We start from the raw sequence: 24,294 nt of genomic DNA, 5'->3' as shown, positions 1-24,294 counted from the left end.
TGGATGAGACTGCCAGACAGGACGGGCAGAGTCGGAAGTCCAGTTGTCTTGCTATCACAATCTAGGGTAGGCTCGGGTCTTTCCTCAGTGCGGGGAGGACCTTTGCTTTCAGAAATGAACGTGGCGCGACATATCTCCACTCAGGCACCGGTGCGATGCTGGTGGAGAAGTTTCTTTGGGACTGGTTGGGTTGCCTTTCTCCCCTTGGCCTTCGTGTTGGTGCTGGTGGTGCTGGTGGCGGTGCTCATGGCCTTGTGGATCGCTTCTCCTGTTTGGCACTTGGAGCTTCTCCAGCGTACTCCTTGCACCGGACATGGAGCCCCAGGGATCTTTGCGGACGAGCGTCGTGCCGGGGACGCGCGCATCCCCGCCTCATTCCTGCCGGACCCTCCGCCAAGTAGCACGAGGCCTCCCGAGGACAGACACCCATAAAGGCTGCTTGCCCGTCTTCTCCCCGGACGCCTCTCGACGTCTGGGGCATTTTCGAGAGCCTGACCGGCCGGAAGGAGACGGTTCATGGACCTGCACCCGCTCTTCCCTGCCCCCCGAAGGGCTCCCGAGATCTTCTCCTTGCTCGGCTGGCTGTGAGCGCTCTGTGAGGCGTCTCCAGGCCGCGTCACTCACCCGAGGCCAGCGGTGCGGCCAGGGAACGGAGACGGGGAACGAAAGGCAAACCCACACCCAAAGTCCCATCCCGAGAGGACTCTCCCACCCTCGCAGAAGTGGGAGGCCCTCGGACCGTGCCCAGGCCCGCTCATGCACCCCATCACCCCATCCTCTCCAGCGACTTCCCAGCAGAGCCAGCCCTCGAGAGCTCAGCCGCTCAGGCACGAGCCCGTCCCAAGTGAACACCGAGACCCCGGGCACACTCCAGGCCCCGCTTTTTCCCAGGAGGCTGCATCACGCACACGGCCGAGAGGAACTCGCTCCTCGTCGGCACTCTCGGTGCGTCACACAGGGCGTGCCGCACACAGCGTGTGCCTGGGCGTCTGCACGCATGTGCGTCAGAGCCGACCTACCGCCACAGCCCCAGAGACGGCCGCGGCTTCTTGTTCTTCCCCTTGGTGGCTCTGGCCCTCCCGCCGGCACAAGGGCCGTTGCCGACGTTCTTCGGCCCCGGAGGCGGGGTGTCCGTGCTGGGACGGTCGAGCCGCTCGTGCTCCTGTTGGGGCGGCGTGCGGTTTCTCCCTCCTCCGTGTTTGGACTGGTGAATCACGACTGCGCCGGCAGGCAGGGCAGACTGGACCTTCCGCAGCTCCAAGGCCGGCTTCGGTCGGCTGTGTTCTTGCAGGCGTCTCCACTGCTCTAAGCTCATCCCTTCGACCTCTGTGTCCCCCGGGGACTCCTCCGACCCAGGAGCTCTGCCGCTGGCGTCTCCCGCAGGCTGCCCGGGCTCTGTGGGGTCAGCCCCGACGGGGGCCGCTGCCCCTCCCCCAGCGCCCCCTTCCCACGCACCCTCCCGGGCGTAGAACAGGACGTAGGCGCTCTGGCTCAGGGCAGCGGTCTCGTCACAGGCGGTCACCTTGGCATCGTCCATCTTATACCATTGGCCGTTGCCCGCTCGGACGTAACAGAAGTAGTGTCCTCGCTCACAGCTCCACCCGGAGTGCACCAGCACGGCATAGAGCACGTAGCCCAGTGGCCCTGCCTTCCGCTCAGACGTGTAGGGCTGCAGGTCCAAGCACTGGGGATAGCGCACCTCCTGAGCCCTTTTGGCCCCGCTCACCGGTGTGAACCGCTTCAGCACCAGCACCAGGACCTGGGAGGTGCTGTGCAAAGTCAACCTCTTGGTGGCAGGCACCTTCCGGAGACAGACGCCACAGTCATAGGCATTGTCCGCGTCCAGCTTCTCGGGCTTCACCAGCTCTCTCAGAGCTTGCTCCACACTCTGGGCCGCCGTGATATCCAGGCTGATGTCCAGATAAGGGTCGAACGTGTCCGAGACACCGAGGCAGCGGAGACACTGGATCTGAGACCTCCAGGTCCCGCCGAAGATCTGACGGATGACGGTGGTGTCCTCGGAGGCATGGCCCGACGGCTGGGATGCACTCAAGCACCCTTGCTGCATGGCATTCAGAGTGAACATCAGAAACTCGTGGGCATCTTCCTGCTGGTGTCTGTGGAAGCCCGCCAGCAGGTCCTTGCGGGGCCGGATCACCTCTCCCGCGTGAAGGAGGGCTCGGGTCACGTGAGCTCGCATGGCACAGAGCGTGCAGGCGCTGCGGGCCGGACAGAGGGTGGCGTGCTGCTGGGACACCATCCAGCTGGCCAGGGGCGGCGTGTGGCTCAGACACTGCAGCGCCGCGTTCACGTAGCAGGTGTTCCCCAGGTTCTGAAGCCCAGCCCCCACCCCCCACGGCCCCTTCCAACTCAGGGCGCCTTTCTGGCCAGGCGTCAGCCCTGCTGACCCAGGAGCCAAGTCACCCCGCTGGGGACGCCCAAGCGCCGGCGACGGCCCCTCAGGGACAGAGGGTCCCCGAAGGGCATCCGCACCAGCGCCGCTGGGCCCACAACCTTGCCCTCCGGGGAAGACGTCGAAGGGAGACGGACACACACCTCCCCCGTGCTCAGAAGCAGCCCCCGGGGCTCTGCACACAAGGCCCACGAGGGTTTCCATCTCCTACCTGCAGCTGCACGCCGACGCCTCCTTCCCTCAGACGGTCCGGCTCCAGAAAAGGGCCTGGGCCCCGCCCCCTCGGGCCTTTGGGGGCTTCCCCACAGCCCCACCCCCGCACGTGCAGGCTCCTCATTGGCTGAGGCGGCCGAGGGCGTGCCCACTCCCACTCCCGCCATCCAACCACCCTCACTTTTCTCGGGGAATTCCCCTTGACGAGGCCCCACACGCACTTCCGACCTGACCCCCTGGACCAAAGGGCTCAGGATGCAAGTGATTCGGGGGCATTGGGCCTTCCAGCCTTGCCCGCTAGAGATTCACTGCGGGGCTTCCAAGTTCAGCACACAAATGCCGGCTGCACAGGACTTCCGTGGGCTCACCATTCACATCCTAACACACGTGTGGAAACATATGTCTGCCCACCGAACCTCTCCCCTTTAGGGGTCTCCCGACCCCAGACCCCTGCCTGAGGACAACCCCTCCCCGGACAACAATAAACCCTTGCCTCAACTTTGCGCTCCAGCGAGGTCCTCCCCAATTTCTATGCGTTCTCACTGGACACTTCTTCTAGCGTTCAGGGTCCTAGCACCAAAAGATGCCAGCAGAGTGCCACATATGCTTTTCTCCCTTCAGGGCCGTTGCTCAAGACCCAAAGCGAGCTCATTTAGAAAGGCATAGGCTTCCTGCAACTTTGGATTCATTTCTGCAGCTCCTTTTCTCTCTCCGCTGCCCTTTGTTCTTCCTTTTCCTTCTTCCTTTATCATTTACTTTTTTTTTTTTTTTTCCCCTGCTGGGTGTTTTGGGGTTTTTTGAGTTTTTTTTTTTTTTTCCATTTATTTTTAAACTTTTTTTTAAATTTTGTGTTCATTTTGTTATTTTTTTGTTGCTTTTATTCTCTTTCTCTCTTTTATATACACTAGTTGACTCATACAGTCGTCTTTCGAATTCCGGGGCTCAAAATGCGGTATAACTCAAGGTATAAAAAAGGTTTCCCTCCTGGAGGAGGATGACTGTTGCTTTCCTTCTCGGTGTGTGACATGTGTGTTTGTTTGCTCTCCCGTCCTGGACATTATGCTCGCCTTCCAGGACTATGGGGGTTTGACCGTCCACAGGTTTACCATAGCTGGAGTGTTGATTCCGTTGGTCCTTACTAGGAAAGAAGGGCCCTGACCCCGTTTTCTTCCTTAGCCTATTGCACCCCTCCCACCTCCCGCTCCCCCCATCCCATCCTAGGAGCCTACCGCTTTGTGCTTTATGATCCAAGTGCTCACACCCTTGCTGTCCTCTTACCTCCTTCCCATGGCACAGAGAAGCGAGATCAGCCAGGATTTTTCTCTCTTTTGCACGGATTTCGCGCAGCATAAGGCCACCTTCCCATTCCCTCTGTCACGCCACCCCAATCGACATTCTTCTTCTCCTCCTCTTCCTCCTCCTCCTCCTTCTTCAGAGGGTGTGGATGGGGCAAGCAGTAAGTCCATTTGAGACGATGGGGCGGAGGAAGATGCGTGGTGATGATGAGGGCGGACCGTGGGTGGCTCCGCTTCCTCGTGCAGGGCACGCTTGTTCGTGTTCTCGGGGGAAGATACTGCTCATCATTCTTTGTCCTCTCTACGTGCGGAGGGCATGGTGCGGCGTAGGTAGCCATGCGGGGGGAACAAGCCATCGGAACGGTCTCTGTTCCTTGCCACGCCGACTCGCGCAGTCAGGAGCCAGAGTTGGCCCTCGAGGTCGGAGATGTTACATCGCAAATTCCCGGTCTGCCGTTTGATGGAGGGTTTGGGGTTTGAAGCCATCAGCCAAGCCAAAGAAAGAAAAACGCAAGAGGTGGTCGATAAGGGGCCTCAGGTGCCCCTCCAGCGGGTCACGGGCCCATGAGGCAGTCGCGAAAGCAGCTAGGGGAGGACAGCTTCCCCACCGCCCCAGGCACTTTGGAGGCCGGCCGCATCTCCTCGCGTCCAGAGGCGTTTGCCCGGGGCCCAGCTGGATGAGACTGCCAGACAGGACGGGCAGAGTCGGAAGTCCAGTTGTCTTGCTATCACAATCTAGGGTAGGCTCGGGTCTTTCCTCAGTGCGGGGAGGACCTTTGCTTTCAGAAATGAACGTGGCGCGACATATCTCCACTCAGGCACCGGTGCGATGCTGGTGGAGAAGTTTCTTTGGGACTGGTTGGGTTGCCTTTCTCCCCTTGGCCTTCGTGTTGGTGCTGGTGGTGCTGGTGGCGGTGCTCATGGCCTTGTGGATCGCTTCTCCTGTTTGGCACTTGGAGCTTCTCCAGCGTACTCCTTGCACCGGACATGGAGCCCCAGGGATCTTTGCGGACGAGCGTCGTGCCGGGGACGCGCGCATCCCCGCCTCATTCCTGCCGGACCCTCCGCCAAGTAGCACGAGGCCTCCCGAGGACAGACACCCATAAAGGCTGCTTGCCCGTCTTCTCCCCGGACGCCTCTCGACGTCTGGGGCATTTTCGAGAGCCTGACCGGCCGGAAGGAGACGGTTCATGGACCTGCACCCGCTCTTCCCTGCCCCCCGAAGGGCTCCCGAGATCTTCTCCTTGCTCGGCTGGCTGTGAGCGCTCTGTGAGGCGTCTCCAGGCCGCGTCACTCACCCGAGGCCAGCGGTGCGGCCAGGGAACGGAGACGGGGAACGAAAGGCAAACCCACACCCAAAGTCCCATCCCGAGAGGACTCTCCCACCCTCGCAGAAGTGGGAGGCCCTCGGACCGTGCCCAGGCCCGCTCATGCACCCATCACCCCATCCTCTCCAGCGACTTCCCAGCAGAGCCAGCCCTCGAGAGCTCAGCCGCTCAGGCACGAGCCCGTCCCAAGTGAACACCGAGACCCCGGGCACACTCCAGGCCCCGCTTTTTCCCAGGAGGCTGCATCACGCACACGGCCGAGAGGAACTCGCTCCTCGTCGGCACTCTCGGTGCGTCACACAGGGCGTGCCGCACACAGCGTGTGCCTGGGCGTCTGCACGCATGTGCGTCAGAGCCGACCTACCGCCACAGCCCCAGAGACGGCCGCGGCTTCTTGTTCTTCCCCTTGGTGGCTCTGGCCCTCCCGCCGGCACAAGGGCCGTTGCCGACGTTCTTCGGCCCCGGAGGCGGGGTGTCCGTGCTGGGACGGTCGAGCCGCTCGTGCTCCTGTTGGGGCGGCGTGCGGTTTCTCCCTCCTCCGTGTTTGGACTGGTGAATCACGACTGCGCCGGCAGGCAGGGCAGACTGGACCTTCCGCAGCTCCAAGGCCGGCTTCGGTCGGCTGTGTTCTTGCAGGCGTCTCCACTGCTCTAAGCTCATCCCTTCGACCTCTGTGTCCCCCGGGGACTCCTCCGACCCAGGAGCTCTGCCGCTGGCGTCTCCCGCAGGCTGCCCGGGCTCTGTGGGGTCAGCCCCGACGGGGGCCGCTGCCCCTCCCCCAGCGCCCCCTTCCCACGCACCCTCCCGGGCGTAGAACAGGACGTAGGCGCTCTGGCTCAGGGCAGCGGTCTCGTCACAGGCGGTCACCTTGGCATCGTCCATCTTATACCATTGGCCGTTGCCCGCTCGGACGTAACAGAAGTAGTGTCCTCGCTCACAGCTCCACCCGGAGTGCACCAGCACGGCATAGAGCACGTAGCCCAGTGGCCCTGCCTTCCGCTCAGACGTGTAGGGCTGCAGGTCCAAGCACTGGGGATAGCGCACCTCCTGAGCCCTTTTGGCCCCGCTCACCGGTGTGAACCGCTTCAGCACCAGCACCAGGACCTGGGAGGTGCTGTGCAAAGTCAACCTCTTGGTGGCAGGCACCTTCCGGAGACAGACGCCACAGTCATAGGCATTGTCCGCGTCCAGCTTCTCGGGCTTCACCAGCTCTCTCAGAGCTTGCTCCACACTCTGGGCCGCCGTGATATCCAGGCTGATGTCCAGATAAGGGTCGAACGTGTCCGAGACACCGAGGCAGCGGAGACACTGGATCTGAGACCTCCAGGTCCCGCCGAAGATCTGACGGATGACGGTGGTGTCCTCGGAGGCATGGCCCGACGGCTGGGATGCACTCAAGCACCCTTGCTGCATGGCATTCAGAGTGAACATCAGAAACTCGTGGGCATCTTCCTGCTGGTGTCTGTGGAAGCCCGCCAGCAGGTCCTTGCGGGGCCGGATCACCTCTCCCGCGTGAAGGAGGGCTCGGGTCACGTGAGCTCGCATGGCACAGAGCGTGCAGGCGCTGCGGGCCGGACAGAGGGTGGCGTGCTGCTGGGACACCATCCAGCTGGCCAGGGGCGGCGTGTGGCTCAGACACTGCAGCGCCGCGTTCACGTAGCAGGTGTTCCCCAGGTTCTGAAGCCCAGCCCCCACCCCCCACGGCCCCTTCCAACTCAGGGCGCCTTTCTGGCCAGGCGTCAGCCCTGCTGACCCAGGAGCCAAGTCACCCCGCTGGGGACGCCCAAGCGCCGGCGACGGCCCCTCAGGGACAGAGGGTCCCCGAAGGGCATCCGCACCAGCGCCGCTGGGCCCACAACCTTGCCCTCCGGGGAAGACGTCGAAGGGAGACGGACACACACCTCCCCCGTGCTCAGAAGCAGCCCCCGGGGCTCTGCACACAAGGCCCACGAGGGTTTCCATCTCCTACCTGCAGCTGCACGCCGACGCCTCCTTCCCTCAGACGGTCCGGCTCCAGAAAAGGGCCTGGGCCCCGCCCCCTCGGGCCTTTGGGGGCTTCCCCACAGCCCCACCCCCGCACGTGCAGGCTCCTCATTGGCTGAGGCGGCCGAGGGCGTGCCCACTCCCACTCCCGCCATCCAACCACCCTCACTTTTCTCGGGGAATTCCCCTTGACGAGGCCCCACACGCACTTCCGACCTGACCCCCTGGACCAAAGGGCTCAGGATGCAAGTGATTCGGGGGCATTGGGCCTTCCAGCCTTGCCCGCTAGAGATTCACTGCGGGGCTTCCAAGTTCAGCACACAAATGCCGGCTGCACAGGACTTCCGTGGGCTCACCATTCACATCCTAACACACGTGTGGAAACATATGTCTGCCCACCGAACCTCTCCCCTTTAGGGGTCTCCCGACCCCAGACCCCTGCCTGAGGACAACCCCTCCCCGGACAACAATAAACCCTTGCCTCAACTTTGCGCTCCAGCGAGGTCCTCCCCAATTTCTATGCGTTCTCACTGGACACTCTTCTAGCGTTCAGGGTCCTAGCACCAAAAGATGCCAGCAGAGTGCCACATATGCTTTTCTCCCTTCAGGGCCGTTGCTCAAGACCCAAAGCGAGCTCATTTAGAAAGGCATAGGCTTCCTGCAACTTTGGATTCATTTCTGCAGCTCCTTTTCTCTCTCCGCTGCCCTTTGTTCTTCCTTTTCCTTCTTCCTTTATCATTTACTTTTTTTTTTTTTTTTCCCCTGCTGGGTGTTTTGGGGTTTTTTGAGTTTTTTTTTTTTTTTCCATTTATTTTTAAACTTTTTTTTAAATTTTGTGTTCATTTTGTTATTTTTTTGTTGCTTTTATTCTCTTTCTCTCTTTTATATACACTAGTTGACTCATACAGTCGTCTTTCGAATTCCGGGGCTCAAAATGCGGTATAACTCAAGGTATAAAAAAGGTTTCCCTCCTGGAGGAGGATGACTGTTGCTTTCCTTCTCGGTGTGTGACATGTGTGTTTGTTTGCTCTCCCGTCCTGGACATTATGCTCGCCTTCCAGGACTATGGGGGTTTGACCGTCCACAGGTTTACCATAGCTGGAGTGTTGATTCCGTTGGTCCTTACTAGGAAAGAAGGGCCCTGACCCCGTTTTCTTCCTTAGCCTATTGCACCCCTCCCACCTCCCGCTCCCCCCATCCCATCCTAGGAGCCTACCGCTTTGTGCTTTATGATCCAAGTGCTCACACCCTTGCTGTCCTCTTACCTCCTTCCCATGGCACAGAGAAGCGAGATCAGCCAGGATTTTTCTCTCTTTTGCACGGATTTCGCGCAGCATAAGGCCACCTTCCCATTCCCTCTGTCACGCCACCCCAATCGACATTCTTCTTCTCCTCCTCTTCCTCCTCCTCCTCCTTCTTCAGAGGGTGTGGATGGGGCAAGCAGTAAGTCCATTTGAGACGATGGGGCGGAGGAAGATGCGTGGTGATGATGAGGGCGGACCGTGGGTGGCTCCGCTTCCTCGTGCAGGGCACGCTTGTTCGTGTTCTCGGGGGAAGATACTGCTCATCATTCTTTGTCCTCTCTACGTGCGGAGGGCATGGTGCGGCGTAGGTAGCCATGCGGGGGGAACAAGCCATCGGAACGGTCTCTGTTCCTTGCCACGCCGACTCGCGCAGTCAGGAGCCAGAGTTGGCCCTCGAGGTCGGAGATGTTACATCGCAAATTCCCGGTCTGCCGTTTGATGGAGGGTTTGGGGTTTGAAGCCATCAGCCAAGCCAAAGAAAGAAAAACGCAAGAGGTGGTCGATAAGGGGCCTCAGGTGCCCCTCCAGCGGGTCACGGGCCCATGAGGCAGTCGCGAAAGCAGCTAGGGGAGGACAGCTTCCCCACCGCCCCAGGCACTTTGGAGGCCGGCCGCATCTCCTCGCGTCCAGAGGCGTTTGCCCGGGGCCCAGCTGGATGAGACTGCCAGACAGGACGGGCAGAGTCGGAAGTCCAGTTGTCTTGCTATCACAATCTAGGGTAGGCTCGGGTCTTTCCTCAGTGCGGGGAGGACCTTTGCTTTCAGAAATGAACGTGGCGCGACATATCTCCACTCAGGCACCGGTGCGATGCTGGTGGAGAAGTTTCTTTGGGACTGGTTGGGTTGCCTTTCTCCCCTTGGCCTTCGTGTTGGTGCTGGTGGTGCTGGTGGCGGTGCTCATGGCCTTGTGGATCGCTTCTCCTGTTTGGCACTTGGAGCTTCTCCAGCGTACTCCTTGCACCGGACATGGAGCCCCAGGGATCTTTGCGGACGAGCGTCGTGCCGGGGACGCGCGCATCCCCGCCTCATTCCTGCCGGACCCTCCGCCAAGTAGCACGAGGCCTCCCGAGGACAGACACCCATAAAGGCTGCTTGCCCGTCTTCTCCCCGGACGCCTCTCGACGTCTGGGGCATTTTCGAGAGCCTGACCGGCCGGAAGGAGACGGTTCATGGACCTGCACCCGCTCTTCCCTGCCCCCCGAAGGGCTCCCGAGATCTTCTCCTTGCTCGGCTGGCTGTGAGCGCTCTGTGAGGCGTCTCCAGGCCGCGTCACTCACCCGAGGCCAGCGGTGCGGCCAGGGAACGGAGACGGGGAACGAAAGGCAAACCCACACCCAAAGTCCCATCCCGAGAGGACTCTCCCACCCTCGCAGAAGTGGGAGGCCCTCGGACCGTGCCCAGGCCCGCTCATGCACCCCATCACCCCATCCTCTCCAGCGACTTCCCAGCAGAGCCAGCCCTCGAGAGCTCAGCCGCTCAGGCACGAGCCCGTCCCAAGTGAACACCGAGACCCCGGGCACACTCCAGGCCCCGCTTTTTCCCAGGAGGCTGCATCACGCACACGGCCGAGAGGAACTCGCTCCTCGTCGGCACTCTCGGTGCGTCACACAGGGCGTGCCGCACACAGCGTGTGCCTGGGCGTCTGCACGCATGTGCGTCAGAGCCGACCTACCGCCACAGCCCCAGAGACGGCCGCGGCTTCTTGTTCTTCCCCTTGGTGGCTCTGGCCCTCCCGCCGGCACAAGGGCCGTTGCCGACGTTCTTCGGCCCCGGAGGCGGGGTGTCCGTGCTGGGACGGTCGAGCCGCTCGTGCTCCTGTTGGGGCGGCGTGCGGTTTCTCCCTCCTCCGTGTTTGGACTGGTGAATCACGACTGCGCCGGCAGGCAGGGCAGACTGGACCTTCCGCAGCTCCAAGGCCGGCTTCGGTCGGCTGTGTTCTTGCAGGCGTCTCCACTGCTCTAAGCTCATCCCTTCGACCTCTGTGTCCCCCGGGGACTCCTCCGACCCAGGAGCTCTGCCGCTGGCGTCTCCCGCAGGCTGCCCGGGCTCTGTGGGGTCAGCCCCGACGGGGGCCGCTGCCCCTCCCCCAGCGCCCCCTTCCCACGCACCCTCCCGGGCGTAGAACAGGACGTAGGCGCTCTGGCTCAGGGCAGCGGTCTCGTCACAGGCGGTCACCTTGGCATCGTCCATCTTATACCATTGGCCGTTGCCCGCTCGGACGTAACAGAAGTAGTGTCCTCGCTCACAGCTCCACCCGGAGTGCACCAGCACGGCATAGAGCACGTAGCCCAGTGGCCCTGCCTTCCGCTCAGACGTGTAGGGCTGCAGGTCCAAGCACTGGGGATAGCGCACCTCCTGAGCCCTTTTGGCCCCGCTCACCGGTGTGAACCGCTTCAGCACCAGCACCAGGACCTGGGAGGTGCTGTGCAAAGTCAACCTCTTGGTGGCAGGCACCTTCCGGAGACAGACGCCACAGTCATAGGCATTGTCCGCGTCCAGCTTCTCGGGCTTCACCAGCTCTCTCAGAGCTTGCTCCACACTCTGGGCCGCCGTGATATCCAGGCTGATGTCCAGATAAGGGTCGAACGTGTCCGAGACACCGAGGCAGCGGAGACACTGGATCTGAGACCTCCAGGTCCCGCCGAAGATCTGACGGATGACGGTGGTGTCCTCGGAGGCATGGCCCGACGGCTGGGATGCACTCAAGCACCCTTGCTGCATGGCATTCAGAGTGAACATCAGAAACTCGTGGGCATCTTCCTGCTGGTGTCTGTGGAAGCCCGCCAGCAGGTCCTTGCGGGGCCGGATCACCTCTCCCGCGTGAAGGAGGGCTCGGGTCACGTGAGCTCGCATGGCACAGAGCGTGCAGGCGCTGCGGGCCGGACAGAGGGTGGCGTGCTGCTGGGACACCATCCAGCTGGCCAGGGGCGGCGTGTGGCTCAGACACTGCAGCGCCGCGTTCACGTAGCAGGTGTTCCCCAGGTTCTGAAGCCCAGCCCCCACCCCCCACGGCCCCTTCCAACTCAGGGCGCCTTTCTGGCCAGGCGTCAGCCCTGCTGACCCAGGAGCCAAGTCACCCCGCTGGGGACGCCCAAGCGCCGGCGACGGCCCCTCAGGGACAGAGGGTCCCCGAAGGGCATCCGCACCAGCGCCGCTGGGCCCACAACCTTGCCCTCCGGGGAAGACGTCGAAGGGAGACGGACACACACCTCCCCCGTGCTCAGAAGCAGCCCCCGGGGCTCTGCACACAAGGCCCACGAGGGTTTCCATCTCCTACCTGCAGCTGCACGCCGACGCCTCCTTCCCTCAGACGGTCCGGCTCCAGAAAAGGGCCTGGGCCCCGCCCCCTCGGGCCTTTGGGGGCTTCCCCACAGCCCCACCCCCGCACGTGCAGGCTCCTCATTGGCTGAGGCGGCCGAGGGCGTGCCCACTCCCACTCCCGCCATCCAACCACCCTCACTTTTCTCGGGGAATTCCCCTTGACGAGGCCCCACACGCACTTCCGACCTGACCCCCTGGACCAAAGGGCTCAGGATGCAAGTGATTCGGGGGCATTGGGCCTTCCAGCCTTGCCCGCTAGAGATTCACTGCGGGGCTTCCAAGTTCAGCACACAAATGCCGGCTGCACAGGACTTCCGTGGGCTCACCATTCACATCCTAACACACGTGTGGAAACATATGTCTGCCCACCGAACCTCTCCCCTTTAGGGGTCTCCCGACCCCAGACCCCTGCCTGAGGACAACCCCTCCCCGGACAACAATAAACCCTTGCCTCAACTTTGCGCTCCAGCGAGGTCCTCCCCAATTTCTATGCGTTCTCACTGGACACTCTTCTAGCGTTCAGGGTCCTAGCACCAAAAGATGCCAGCAGAGTGCCACATATGCTTTTCTCCCTTCAGGGCCGTTGCTCAAGACCCAAAGCGAGCTCATTTAGAAAGGCATAGGCTTCCTGCAACTTTGGATTCATTTCTGCAGCTCCTTTTCTCTCTCCGCTGCCCTTTGTTCTTCCTTTTCCTTCTTCCTTTATCATTTACTTTTTTTTTTTTTTTCCCCTGCTGGGTGTTTTGGGGTTTTTTGAGTTTTTTTTTTTTTTTTCCATTTATTTTTAAACTTTTTTTTAAATTTTGTGTTCATTTTGTTATTTTTTTGTTGCTTTTATTCTCTTTCTCTCTTTTATATACACTAGTTGACTCATACAGTCGTCTTTCGAATTCCGGGGCTCAAAATGCGGTATAACTCAAGGTATAAAAAAGGTTTCCCTCCTGGAGGAGGATGACTGTTGCTTTCCTTCTCGGTGTGTGACATGTGTGTTTGTTTGCTCTCCCGTCCTGGACATTATGCTCGCCTTCCAGGACTATGGGGGTTTGACCGTCCACAGGTTTACCATAGCTGGAGTGTTGATTCCGTTGGTCCTTACTAGGAAAGAAGGGCCCTGACCCCGTTTTCTTCCTTAGCCTATTGCACCCCTCCCACCTCCCGCTCCCCCCATCCCATCCTAGGAGCCTACCGCTTTGTGCTTTATGATCCAAGTGCTCACACCCTTGCTGTCCTCTTACCTCCTTCCCATGGCACAGAGAAGCGAGATCAGCCAGGATTTTTCTCTCTTTTGCACGGATTTCGCGCAGCATAAGGCCACCTTCCCATTCCCTCTGTCACGCCACCCCAATCGACATTCTTCTTCTCCTCCTCTTCCTCCTCCTCCTCCTTCTTCAGAGGGTGTGGATGGGGCAAGCAGTAAGTCCATTTGAGACGATGGGGCGGAGGAAGATGCGTGGTGATGATGAGGGCGGACCGTGGGTGGCTCCGCTTCCTCGTGCAGGGCACGCTTGTTCGTGTTCTCGGGGGAAGATACTGCTCATCATTCTTTGTCCTCTCTACGTGCGGAGGGCATGGTGCGGCGTAGGTAGCCATGCGGGGGGAACAAGCCATCGGAACGGTCTCTGTTCCTTGCCACGCCGACTCGCGCAGTCAGGAGCCAGAGTTGGCCCTCGAGGTCGGAGATGTTACATCGCAAATTCCCGGTCTGCCGTTTGATGGAGGGTTTGGGGTTTGAAGCCATCAGCCAAGCCAAAGAAAGAAAAACGCAAGAGGTGGTCGATAAGGGGCCTCAGGTGCCCCTCCAGCGGGTCACGGGCCCATGAGGCAGTCGCGAAAGCAGCTAGGGGAGGACAGCTTCCCCACCGCCCCAGGCACTTTGGAGGCCGGCCGCATCTCCTCGCGTCCAGAGGCGTTTGCCCGGGGCCCAGCTGGATGAGACTGCCAGACAGGACGGGCAGAGTCGGAAGTCCAGTTGTCTTGCTATCACAATCTAGGGTAGGCTCGGGTCTTTCCTCAGTGCGGGGAGGACCTTTGCTTTCAGAAATGAACGTGGCGCGACATATCTCCACTCAGGCACCGGTGCGATGCTGGTGGAGAAGTTTCTTTGGGACTGGTTGGGTTGCCTTTCTCCCCTTGGCCTTCGTGTTGGTGCTGGTGGTGCTGGTGGCGGTGCTCATGGCCTTGTGGATCGCTTCTCCTGTTTGGCACTTGGAGCTTCTCCAGCGTACTCCTTGCACCGGACATGGAGCCCCAGGGATCTTTGCGGACGAGCGTCGTGCCGGGGACGCGCGCATCCCCGCCTCATTCCTGCCGGACCCTCCGCCAAGTAGCACGAGGCCTCCCGAGGACAGACACCCATAAAGGCTGCTTGCCCGTCTTCTCCCCGGACGCCTCTCGACGTCTGGGGCATTTTCGAGAGCCTGACCGGCCGGAAGGAGACGGTTCATGGACCTGCACCCGCTCTTCCCTGCCCCCCGAAGGGCTCCCGAGATCTTCTCCTTGCTCGGCTGGCTGTGAGCGCTCTGTGAGGCGTCTCCAGGCCGCGTCACTCACCCGAGGCCAGCGGTGCGGCCAGGGAACGGAGACGGGGAACGAAAGGCAAACCCACACCCAAAGTCCCATCCCGAGAGGACTCTCCCACCCTCGCAGAAGTGGGAGGCCCTCGGACCGTGCCCAGGCCCGCTCATGCACCCCATCACCCCATCCTCTCCAGCGACTTCCCAGCAGAGCCAGCCCTCGAGAGCTCAGCCGCTCAGGCACGAGCCCGTCCCAAGTGAACACCGAGACCCCGGGCACACTCCAGGCCCCGCTTTTTCCCAGGAGGCTGCATCACGCACACGGCCGAGAGGAACTCGCTCCTCGTCGGCACTCTCGGTGCGTCACACAGGGCGTGCCGCACACAGCGTGTGCCTGGGCGTCTGCACGCATGTGCGTCAGAGCCGACCTACCGCCACAGCCCCAGAGACGGCCGCGGCTTCTTGTTCTTCCCCTTGGTGGCTCTGGCCCTCCCGCCGGCACAAGGGCCGTTGCCGACGTTCTTCGGCCCCGGAGGCGGGGTGTCCGTGCTGGGACGGTCGAGCCGCTCGTGCTCCTGTTGGGGCGGCGTGCGGTTTCTCCCTCCTCCGTGTTTGGACTGGTGAATCACGACTGCGCCGGCAGGCAGGGCAGACTGGACCTTCCGCAGCTCCAAGGCCGGCTTCGGTCGGCTGTGTTCTTGCAGGCGTCTCCACTGCTCTAAGCTCATCCCTTCGACCTCTGTGTCCCCCGGGGACTCCTCCGACCCAGGAGCTCTGCCGCTGGCGTCTCCCGCAGGCTGCCCGGGCTCTGTGGGGTCAGCCCCGACGGGGGCCGCTGCCCCTCCCCCAGCGCCCCCTTCCCACGCACCCTCCCGGGCGTAGAACAGGACGTAGGCGCTCTGGCTCAGGGCAGCGGTCTCGTCACAGGCGGTCACCTTGGCATCGTCCATCTTATACCATTGGCCGTTGCCCGCTCGGACGTAACAGAAGTAGTGTCCTCGCTCACAGCTCCACCCGGAGTGCACCAGCACGGCATAGAGCACGTAGCCCAGTGGCCCTGCCTTCCGCTCAGACGTGTAGGGCTGCAGGTCCAAGCACTGGGGATAGCGCACCTCCTGAGCCCTTTTGGCCCCGCTCACCGGTGTGAACCGCTTCAGCACCAGCACCAGGACCTGGGAGGTGCTGTGCAAAGTCAACCTCTTGGTGGCAGGCACCTTCCGGAGACAGACGCCACAGTCATAGGCATTGTCCGCGTCCAGCTTCTCGGGCTTCACCAGCTCTCTCAGAGCTTGCTCCACACTCTGGGCCGCCGTGATATCCAGGCTGATGTCCAGATAAGGGTCGAACGTGTCCGAGACACCGAGGCAGCGGAGACACTGGATCTGAGACCTCCAGGTCCCGCCGAAGATCTGACGGATGACGGTGGTGTCCTCGGAGGCATGGCCCGACGGCTGGGATGCACTCAAGCACCCTTGCTGCATGGCATTCAGAGTGAACATCAGAAACTCGTGGGCATCTTCCTGCTGGTGTCTGTGGAAGCCCGCCAGCAGGTCCTTGCGGGGCCGGATCACCTCTCCCGCGTGAAGGAGGGCTCGGGTCACGTGAGCTCGCATGGCACAGAGCGTGCAGGCGCTGCGGGCCGGACAGAGGGTGGCGTGCTGCTGGGACACCATCCAGCTGGCCAGGGGCGGCGTGTGGCTCAGACACTGCAGCGCCGCGTTCACGTAGCAGGTGTTCCCCAGGTTCTGAAGCCCAGCCCCCACCCCCCACGGCCCCTTCCAACTCAGGGCGCCTTTCTGGCCAGGCGTCAGCCCTGCTGACCCAGGAGCCAAGTCACCCCGCTGGGGACGCCCAAGCGCCGGCGACGGCCCCTCAGGGACAGAGGGTCCCCGAAGGGCATCCGCACCAGCGCCGCTGGGCCCACAACCTTGCCCTCCGGGGAAGACGTCGAAGGGAGACGGACACACACCTCCCCCGTGCTCAGAAGCAGCCCCCGGGGCTCTGCACACAAGGCCCACGAGGGTTTCCATCTCCTACCTGCAGCTGCACGCCGACGCCTCCTTCCCTCAGACGGTCCGGCTCCAGAAAAGGGCCTGGGCCCCGCCCCCTCGGGCCTTTGGGGGCTTCCCCACAGCCCCACCCCCGCACGTGCAGGCTCCTCATTGGCTGAGGCGGCCGAGGGCGTGCCCACTCCCACTCCCGCCATCCAACCACCCTCACTTTTCTCGGGGAATTCCCCTTGACGAGGCCCCACACGCACTTCCGACCTGACCCCCTGGACCAAAGGGCTCAGGATGCAAGTGATTCGGGGGCATTGGGCCTTCCAGCCTTGCCCGCTAGAGATTCACTGCGGGGCTTCCAAGTTCAGCACACAAATGCCGGCTGCACAGGACTTCCGTGGGCTCACCATTCACATCCTAACACACGTGTGGAAACATATGTCTGCCCACCGAACCTCTCCCCTTTAGGGGTCTCCCGACCCCAGACCCCTGCCTGAGGACAACCCCTCCCCGGACAACAATAAACCCTTGCCTCAACTTTGCGCTCCAGCGAGGTCCTCCCCAATTTCTATGCGTTCTCACTGGACACTTTTCTAGCGTTCAGGGTCCTAGCACCAAAAGATGCCAGCAGAGTGCCACATATGCTTTTCTCCCTTCAGGGCCGTTGCTCAAGACCCAAAGCGAGCTCATTTAGAAAGGCATAGGCTTCCTGCAACTTTGGATTCATTTCTGCAGCTCCTTTTCTCTCTCCGCTGCCCTTTGTTCTTCCTTTTCCTTCTTCCTTTATCATTTACTTTTTTTTTTTTTTTTCCCCTGCTGGGTGTTTTGGGGTTTTTTGAGTTTTTTTTTTTTTTCCATTTATTTTTAAACTTTTTTTTAAATTTTGTGTTCATTTTGTTATTTTTTTGTTGCTTTTATTCTCTTTCTCTCTTTTATATACACTAGTTGACTCATACAGTCGTCTTTCGAATTCCGGGGCTCAAAATGCGGTATAACTCAAGGTATAAAAAAGGTTTCCCTCCTGGAGGAGGATGACTGTTGCTTTCCTTCTCGGTGTGTGACATGTGTGTTTGTTTGCTCTCCCGTCCTGGACATTATGCTCGCCTTCCAGGACTATGGGGGTTTGACCGTCCACAGGTTTACCATAGCTGGAGTGTTGATTCCGTTGGTCCTTACTAGGAAAGAAGGGCCCTGACCCCGTTTTCTTCCTTAGCCTATTGCACCCCTCCCACCTCCCGCTCCCCCCATCCCATCCTAGGAGCCTACCGCTTTGTGCTTTATGATCCAAGTGCTCACACCCTTGCTGTCCTCTTACCTCCTTCCCATGGCACAGAGAAGCGAGATCAGCCAGGATTTTTCTCTCTTTTGCACGGATTTCGCCCAGCATAAGGCCACCTTCCCATTCCCTCTGTCACGCCACCCCAATCGACATTCTTCTTCTCCTCCTCTTCCTCCTCCTCCTCCTTCTTCAGAGGGTGTGGATGGGGCAAGCAGTAAGTCCATTTGAGACGATGGGGCGGAGGAAGATGCGTGGTGATGATGAGGGCGGACCGTGGGTGGCTCCGCTTCCTCGTGCAGGGCACGCTTGTTCGTGTTCTCGGGGGAAGATACTGCTCATCATTCTTTGTCCTCTCTACGTGCGGAGGGCATGGTGCGGCGTAGGTAGCCATGCGGGGGGAAACAAGCCATCGGAACGGTCTCTGTTCCTTGCCACGCCGACTCGCGCAGTCAGGAGCCAGAGTTGGCCCTCGAGGTCGGAGATGTTACATCGCAAATTCCCGGTCTGCCGTTTGATGGAGGGTTTGGGGTTTGAAGCCATCAGCCAAGCCAAAGAAAGAAAAACGCAAGAGGTGGTCGATAAGGGGCCTCAGGTGCCCCTCCAGCGGGTCACGGGCCCATGAGGCAGTCGCGAAAGCAGCTAGGGGAGGACAGCTTCCCCACCGCCCCAGGCACTTTGGAGGCCGGCCGCATCTCCTCGCGTCCAGAGGCGTTTGCCCGGGGCCCAGCTGGATGAGACTGCCAGACAGGACGGGCAGAGTCGGAAGTCCAGTTGTCTTGCTATCACAATCTAGGGTAGGCTCGGGTCTTTCCTCAGTGCGGGGAGGACCTTTGCTTTCAGAAATGAACGTGGCGCGACATATCTCCACTCAGGCACCGGTGCGATGCTGGTGGAGAAGTTTCTTTGGGACTGGTTGGGTTGCCTTTCTCCCCTTGGCCTTCGTGTTGGTGCTGGTGGTGCTGGTGGCGGTGCTCATGGCCTTGTGGATCGCTTCTCCTGTTTGGCACTTGGAGCTTCTCCAGCGTACTCCTTGCACCGGACATGGAGCCCCAGGGATCTTTGCGGACGAGCGTCGTGCCGGGGACGCGCGCATCCCCGCCTCATTCCTGCCGGACCCTCCGCCAAGTAGCACGAGGCCTCCCGAGGACAGACACCCATAAAGGCTGCTTGCCCGTCTTCTCCCCGGACGCCTCTCGACGTCTGGGGCATTTTCGAGAGCCTGACCGGCCGGAAGGAGACGGTTCATGGACCTGCACCCGCTCTTCCCTGCCCCCCGAAGGGCTCCCGAGATCTTCTCCTTGCTCGGCTGGCTGTGAGCGCTCTGTGAGGCGTCTCCAGGCCGCGTCACTCACCCGAGGCCAGCGGTGCGGCCAGGGAACGGAGACGGGGAACGAAAGGCAAACCCACACCCAAAGTCCCATCCCGAGAGGACTCTCCCACCCTCGCAGAAGTGGGAGGCCCTCGGACCGTGCCCAGGCCCGCTCATGCACCCCATCACCCCATCCTCTCCAGCGACTTCCCAGCAGAGCCAGCCCTCGAGAGCTCAGCCGCTCAGGCACGAGCCCGTCCCAAGTGAACACCGAGACCCCGGGCACACTCCAGGCCCCGCTTTTTCCCAGGAGGCTGCATCACGCACACGGCCGAGAGGAACTCGCTCCTCGTCGGAACTCTTGGTGCGTCACACAGGGCGTGCCGCACACAGCGTGTGCCTGGGCGTCTGCACGCATGTGCGTCAGAGCCGACCTACCGCCACAGCCCCAGAGACGGCCGCGGCTTCTTGTTCTTCCCCTTGGTGGCTCTGGCCCTCCCGCCGGCACAAGGGCCGTTGCCGACGTTCTTCGGCCCCGGAGGCGGGGTGTCCGTGCTGGGACGGTCGAGCCGCTCGTGCTCCTGTTGGGGCGGCGTGCGGTTTCTCCCTCCTCCGTGTTTGGACTGGTGAATCACGACTGCGCCGGCAGGCAGGGCAGACTGGACCTTCCGCAGCTCCAAGGCCGGCTTCGGTCGGCTGTGTTCTTGCAGGCGTCTCCACTGCTCTAAGCTCATCCCTTCGACCTCTGTGTCCCCCGGGGACTCCTCCGACCCAGGAGCTCTGCCGCTGGCGTCTCCCGCAGGCTGCCCGGGCTCTGTGGGGTCAGCCCCGACGGGGGCCGCTGCCCCTCCCCCAGCGCCCCCTTCCCACGCACCCTCCCGGGCGTAGAACAGGACGTAGGCGCTCTGGCTCAGGGCAGCGGTCTCGTCACAGGCGGTCACCTTGGCATCGTCCATCTTATACCATTGGCCGTTGCCCGCTCGGACGTAACAGAAGTAGTGTCCTCGCTCACAGCTCCACCCGGAGTGCACCAGCACGGCATAGAGCACGTAGCCCAGTGGCCCTGCCTTCCGCTCAGACGTGTAGGGCTGCAGGTCCAAGCACTGGGGATAGCGCACCTCCTGAGCCCTTTTGGCCCCGCTCACCGGTGTGAACCGCTTCAGCACCAGCACCAGGACCTGGGAGGTGCTGTGCAAAGTCAACCTCTTGGTGGCAGGCACCTTCCGGAGACAGACGCCACAGTCATAGGCATTGTCCGCGTCCAGCTTCTCGGGCTTCACCAGCTCTCTCAGAGCTTGCTCCACACTCTGGGCCGCCGTGATATCCAGGCTGATGTCCAGATAAGGGTCGAACGTGTCCGAGACACCGAGGCAGCGGAGACACTGGATCTGAGACCTCCAGGTCCCGCCGAAGATCTGACGGATGACGGTGGTGTCCTCGGAGGCATGGCCCGACGGCTGGGATGCACTCAAGCACCCTTGCTGCATGGCATTCAGAGTGAACATCAGAAACTCGTGGGCATCTTCCTGCTGGTGTCTGTGGAAGCCCGCCAGCAGGTCCTTGCGGGGCCGGATCACCTCTCCCGCGTGAAGGAGGGCTCGGGTCACGTGAGCTCGCATGGCACAGAGCGTGCAGGCGCTGCGGGCCGGACAGAGGGTGGCGTGCTGCTGGGACACCATCCAGCTGGCCAGGGGCGGCGTGTGGCTCAGACACTGCAGCGCCGCGTTCACGTAGCAGGTGTTCCCCAGGTTCTGAAGCCCAGCCCCCACCCCCCACGGCCCCTTCCAACTCAGGGCGCCTTTCTGGCCAGGCGTCAGCCCTGCTGACCCAGGAGCCAAGTCACCCCGCTGGGGACGCCCAAGCGCCGGCGACGGCCCCTCAGGGACAGAGGGTCCCCGAAGGGCATCCGCACCAGCGCCGCTGGGCCCACAACCTTGCCCTCCGGGGAAGACGTCGAAGGGAGACGGACACACACCTCCCCCGTGCTCAGAAGCAGCCCCCGGGGCTCTGCACACAAGGCCCACGAGGGTTTCCATCTCCTACCTGCAGCTGCACGCCGACGCCTCCTTCCCTCAGACGGTCCGGCTCCAGAAAAGGGCCTGGGCCCCGCCCCCTCGGGCCTTTGGGGGCTTCCCCACAGCCCCACCCCCGCACGTGCAGGCTCCTCATTGGCTGAGGCGGCCGAGGGCGTGCCCACTCCCACTCCCGCCATCCAACCACCCTCACTTTTCTCGGGGAATTCCCCTTGACGAGGCCCCACACGCACTTCCGACCTGACCCCCTGGACCAAAGGGCTCAGGATGCAAGTGATTCGGGGGCATTGGGCCTTCCAGCCTTGCCCGCTAGAGATTCACTGCGGGGCTTCCAAGTTCAGCACACAAATGCCGGCTGCACAGGACTTCCGTGGGCTCACCATTCACATCCTAACACACGTGTGGAAACATATGTCTGCCCACCGAACCTCTCCCCTTTAGGGGTCTCCCGACCCCAGACCCCTGCCTGAGGACAACCCCTCCCCGGACAACAATAAACCCTTGCCTCAACTTTGCGCTCCAGCGAGGTCCTCCCCAATTTCTATGCGTTCTCACTGGACACTCTTCTAGCGTTCAGGGTCCTAGCACCAAAAGATGCCAGCAGAGTGCCACATATGCTTTTCTCCCTTCAGGGCCGTTGCTCAAGACCCAAAGCGAGCTCATTTAGAAAGGCATAGGCTTCCTGCAACTTTGGATTCATTTCTGCAGCTCCTTTTCTCTCTCCGCTGCCCTTTGTTCTTCCTTTTCCTTCTTCCTTTATCATTTACTTTTTTTTTTTTTTTTTCCCCTGCTGGGTGTTTTGGGGTTTTTTGAGGTTTTTTTTTTTTTTTTTTTTTTCCATTTATTTTTAAACTTTTTTTTAAATTTTGTGTTCATTTTGTTATTTTTTTGTTGCTTTTATTCTCTTTCTCTCTTTTATATACACTAGTTGACTCATACAGTCGTCTTTCGAATTCCGGGGCTCAAAATGCGGTATAACTCAAGGTATAAAAAAGGTTTCCCTCCTGGAGGAGGATGACTGTTGCTTTCCTTCTCGGTGTGTGACATGTGTGTTTGTTTGCTCTCCCGTCCTGGACATTATGCTCGCCTTCCAGGACTATGGGGGTTTGACCGTCCACAGGTTTACCATAGCTGGAGTGTTGATTCCGTTGGTCCTTACTAGGAAAGAAGGGCCCTGACCCCGTTTTCTTCCTTAGCCTATTGCACCCCTCCCACCTCCCGCTCCCCCCATCCCATCCTAGGAGCCTACCGCTTTGTGCTTTATGATCCAAGTGCTCACACCCTTGCTGTCCTCTTACCTCCTTCCCATGGCACAGAGAAGCGAGATCAGCCAGGATTTTTCTCTCTTTTGCACGGATTTCGCGCAGCATAAGGCCACCTTCCCATTCCCTCTGTCACGCCACCCCAATCGACATTCTTCTTCTCCTCCTCTTCCTCCTCCTCCTCCTTCTTCAGAGGGTGTGGATGGGGCAAGCAGTAAGTCCATTTGAGACGATGGGGCGGAGGAAGATGCGTGGTGATGATGAGGGCGGACCGTGGGTGGCTCCGCTTCCTCGTGCAGGGCACGCTTGTTCGTGTTCTCGGGGGAAGATACTGCTCATCATTCTTTGTCCTCTCTACGTGCGGAGGGCATGGTGCGGCGTAGGTAGCCATGCGGGGGGAACAAGCCATCGGAACGGTCTCTGTTCCTTGCCACGCCGACTCGCGCAGTCAGGAGCCAGAGTTGGCCCTCGAGGTCGGAGATGTTACATCGCAAATTCCCGGTCTGCCGTTTGATGGAGGGTTTGGGGTTTGAAGCCATCAGCCAAGCCAAAGAAAGAAAAACGCAAGAGGTGGTCGATAAGGGGCCTCAGGTGCCCCTCCAGCGGGTCACGGGCCCATGAGGCAGTCGCGAAAGCAGCTAGGGGAGGACAGCTTCCCCACCGCCCCAGGCACTTTGGAGGCCGGCCGCATCTCCTCGCGTCCAGAGGCGTTTGCCCGGGGCCCAGCTGGATGAGACTGCCAGACAGGACGGGCAGAGTCGGAAGTCCAGTTGTCTTGCTATCACAATCTAGGGTAGGCTCGGGTCTTTCCTCAGTGCGGGGAGGACCTTTGCTTTCAGAAATGAACGTGGCGCGACATATCTCCACTCAGGCACCGGTGCGATGCTGGTGGAGAAGTTTCTTTGGGACTGGTTGGGTTGCCTTTCTCCCCTTGGCCTTCGTGTTGGTGCTGGTGGTGCTGGTGGCGGTGCTCATGGCCTTGTGGATCGCTTCTCCTGTTTGGCACTTGGAGCTTCTCCAGCGTACTCCTTGCACCGGACATGGAGCCCCAGGGATCTTTGCGGACGAGCGTCGTGCCGGGGACGCGCGCATCCCCGCCTCATTCCTGCCGGACCCTCCGCCAAGTAGCACGAGGCCTCCCGAGGACAGACACCCATAAAGGCTGCTTGCCCGTCTTCTCCCCGGACGCCTCTCGACGTCTGGGGCATTTTCGAGAGCCTGACCGGCCGGAAGGAGACGGTTCATGGACCTGCACCCGCTCTTCCCTGCCCCCCGAAGGGCTCCCGAGATCTTCTCCTTGCTCGGCTGGCTGTGAGCGCTCTGTGAGGCGTCTCCAGGCCGCGTCACTCACCCGAGGCCAGCGGTGCGGCCAGGGAACGGAGACGGGGAACGAAAGGCAAACCCACACCCAAAGTCCCATCCCGAGAGGACTCTCCCACCCTCGCAGAAGTGGGAGGCCCTCGGACCGTGCCCAGGCCCGCTCATGCACCCCATCACCCCATCCTCTCCAGCGACTTCCCAGCAGAGCCAGCCCTCGAGAGCTCAGCCGCTCAGGCACGAGCCCGTCCCAAGTGAACACCGAGACCCCGGGCACACTCCAGGCCCCGCTTTTTCCCAGGAGGCTGCATCACGCACACGGCCGAGAGGAACTCGCTCCTCGTCGGCACTCTCGGTGCGTCACACAGGGCGTGCCGCACACAGCGTGTGCCTGGGCGTCTGCACGCATGTGCGTCAGAGCCGACCTACCGCCACAGCCCCAGAGACGGCCGCGGCTTCTTGTTCTTCCCCTTGGTCGCTCTGGCATCACCTTGGCATCGTCCATCTTATACCATTGGCCGTTGCCCGCTCGGACATAACAAAAGTAGTGGCCTCGCTCACAGTTCCTCACAGGAACATGGTATTTTCAATACTCTCTGCCTGAATTTTTCTTGAAGAAATGTAAAATTTTAGTAAATTTTTCCCAATGAAATAAATCTTTTTTAAGTAATGTAAATCTGGCTATATTAGTCTCAATAATCTCAGAATAAACACAAGGACATCAA

The 24,294-nt window shown here is 60.8% G+C and overlaps 5 protein-coding genes across 5 annotated transcripts; all 5 read right to left on the bottom strand.

Annotated features, from left to right (window-relative positions):
* Positions 1-10: 10 nt before the first annotated feature.
* LOC109556616 (ubiquitin carboxyl-terminal hydrolase 17-like protein 6) lies at positions 11-3,156 on the bottom strand. Its single transcript, XM_019958078.2, has one exon. The coding sequence runs from the start codon at positions 2,615-2,617 to the stop codon at positions 1,016-1,018; it is 1,602 nt and encodes a 533-aa protein (XP_019813637.2). The 5' UTR covers positions 2,618-3,156; the 3' UTR covers positions 11-1,015.
* Positions 3,157-5,406: 2,250 nt separating this feature from the next.
* Positions 5,407-7,957, bottom strand: LOC139182328 (ubiquitin carboxyl-terminal hydrolase 17-like protein 6). The gene has a single exon (XM_070787104.1). It carries the CDS (start codon positions 7,209-7,211, stop codon positions 5,610-5,612), a length of 1,602 nt encoding a protein of 533 aa, XP_070643205.1. The 5' UTR covers positions 7,212-7,957; the 3' UTR covers positions 5,407-5,609.
* An 82-nt stretch (positions 7,958-8,039) lies between these two features.
* Positions 8,040-12,580, bottom strand: LOC139182326 (ubiquitin carboxyl-terminal hydrolase 17-like protein 6). The gene has a single exon (XM_070787101.1). It carries the CDS (start codon positions 11,803-11,805, stop codon positions 10,204-10,206), a length of 1,602 nt encoding a protein of 533 aa, XP_070643202.1. The 5' UTR covers positions 11,806-12,580; the 3' UTR covers positions 8,040-10,203.
* A 44-nt stretch (positions 12,581-12,624) lies between these two features.
* LOC139182327 (ubiquitin carboxyl-terminal hydrolase 17-like protein 6) lies at positions 12,625-18,028 on the bottom strand. The gene has a single exon (XM_070787103.1). The coding sequence runs from the start codon at positions 16,397-16,399 to the stop codon at positions 14,798-14,800; it is 1,602 nt and encodes a 533-aa protein (XP_070643204.1). The 5' UTR covers positions 16,400-18,028; the 3' UTR covers positions 12,625-14,797.
* A 21-nt stretch (positions 18,029-18,049) lies between these two features.
* Positions 18,050-24,037, bottom strand: LOC109558056 (ubiquitin carboxyl-terminal hydrolase 17-like protein 6). Its single transcript, XM_070787102.1, has one exon. It carries the CDS (start codon positions 20,991-20,993, stop codon positions 19,392-19,394), a length of 1,602 nt encoding a protein of 533 aa, XP_070643203.1. The 5' UTR covers positions 20,994-24,037; the 3' UTR covers positions 18,050-19,391.
* Positions 24,038-24,294: the final 257 nt, after the last annotated feature.

Source organism: Bos indicus, chromosome 3, assembly GCF_029378745.1.
Source record: "Bos indicus isolate NIAB-ARS_2022 breed Sahiwal x Tharparkar chromosome 3, NIAB-ARS_B.indTharparkar_mat_pri_1.0, whole genome shotgun sequence".
Classification (NCBI taxonomy): Eukaryota; Metazoa; Chordata; class Mammalia; order Artiodactyla; family Bovidae; genus Bos; species Bos indicus.
Note: the sequence above shows the minus strand (reverse complement) of the source record. Positions and strands in the feature narration are given on the sequence as shown.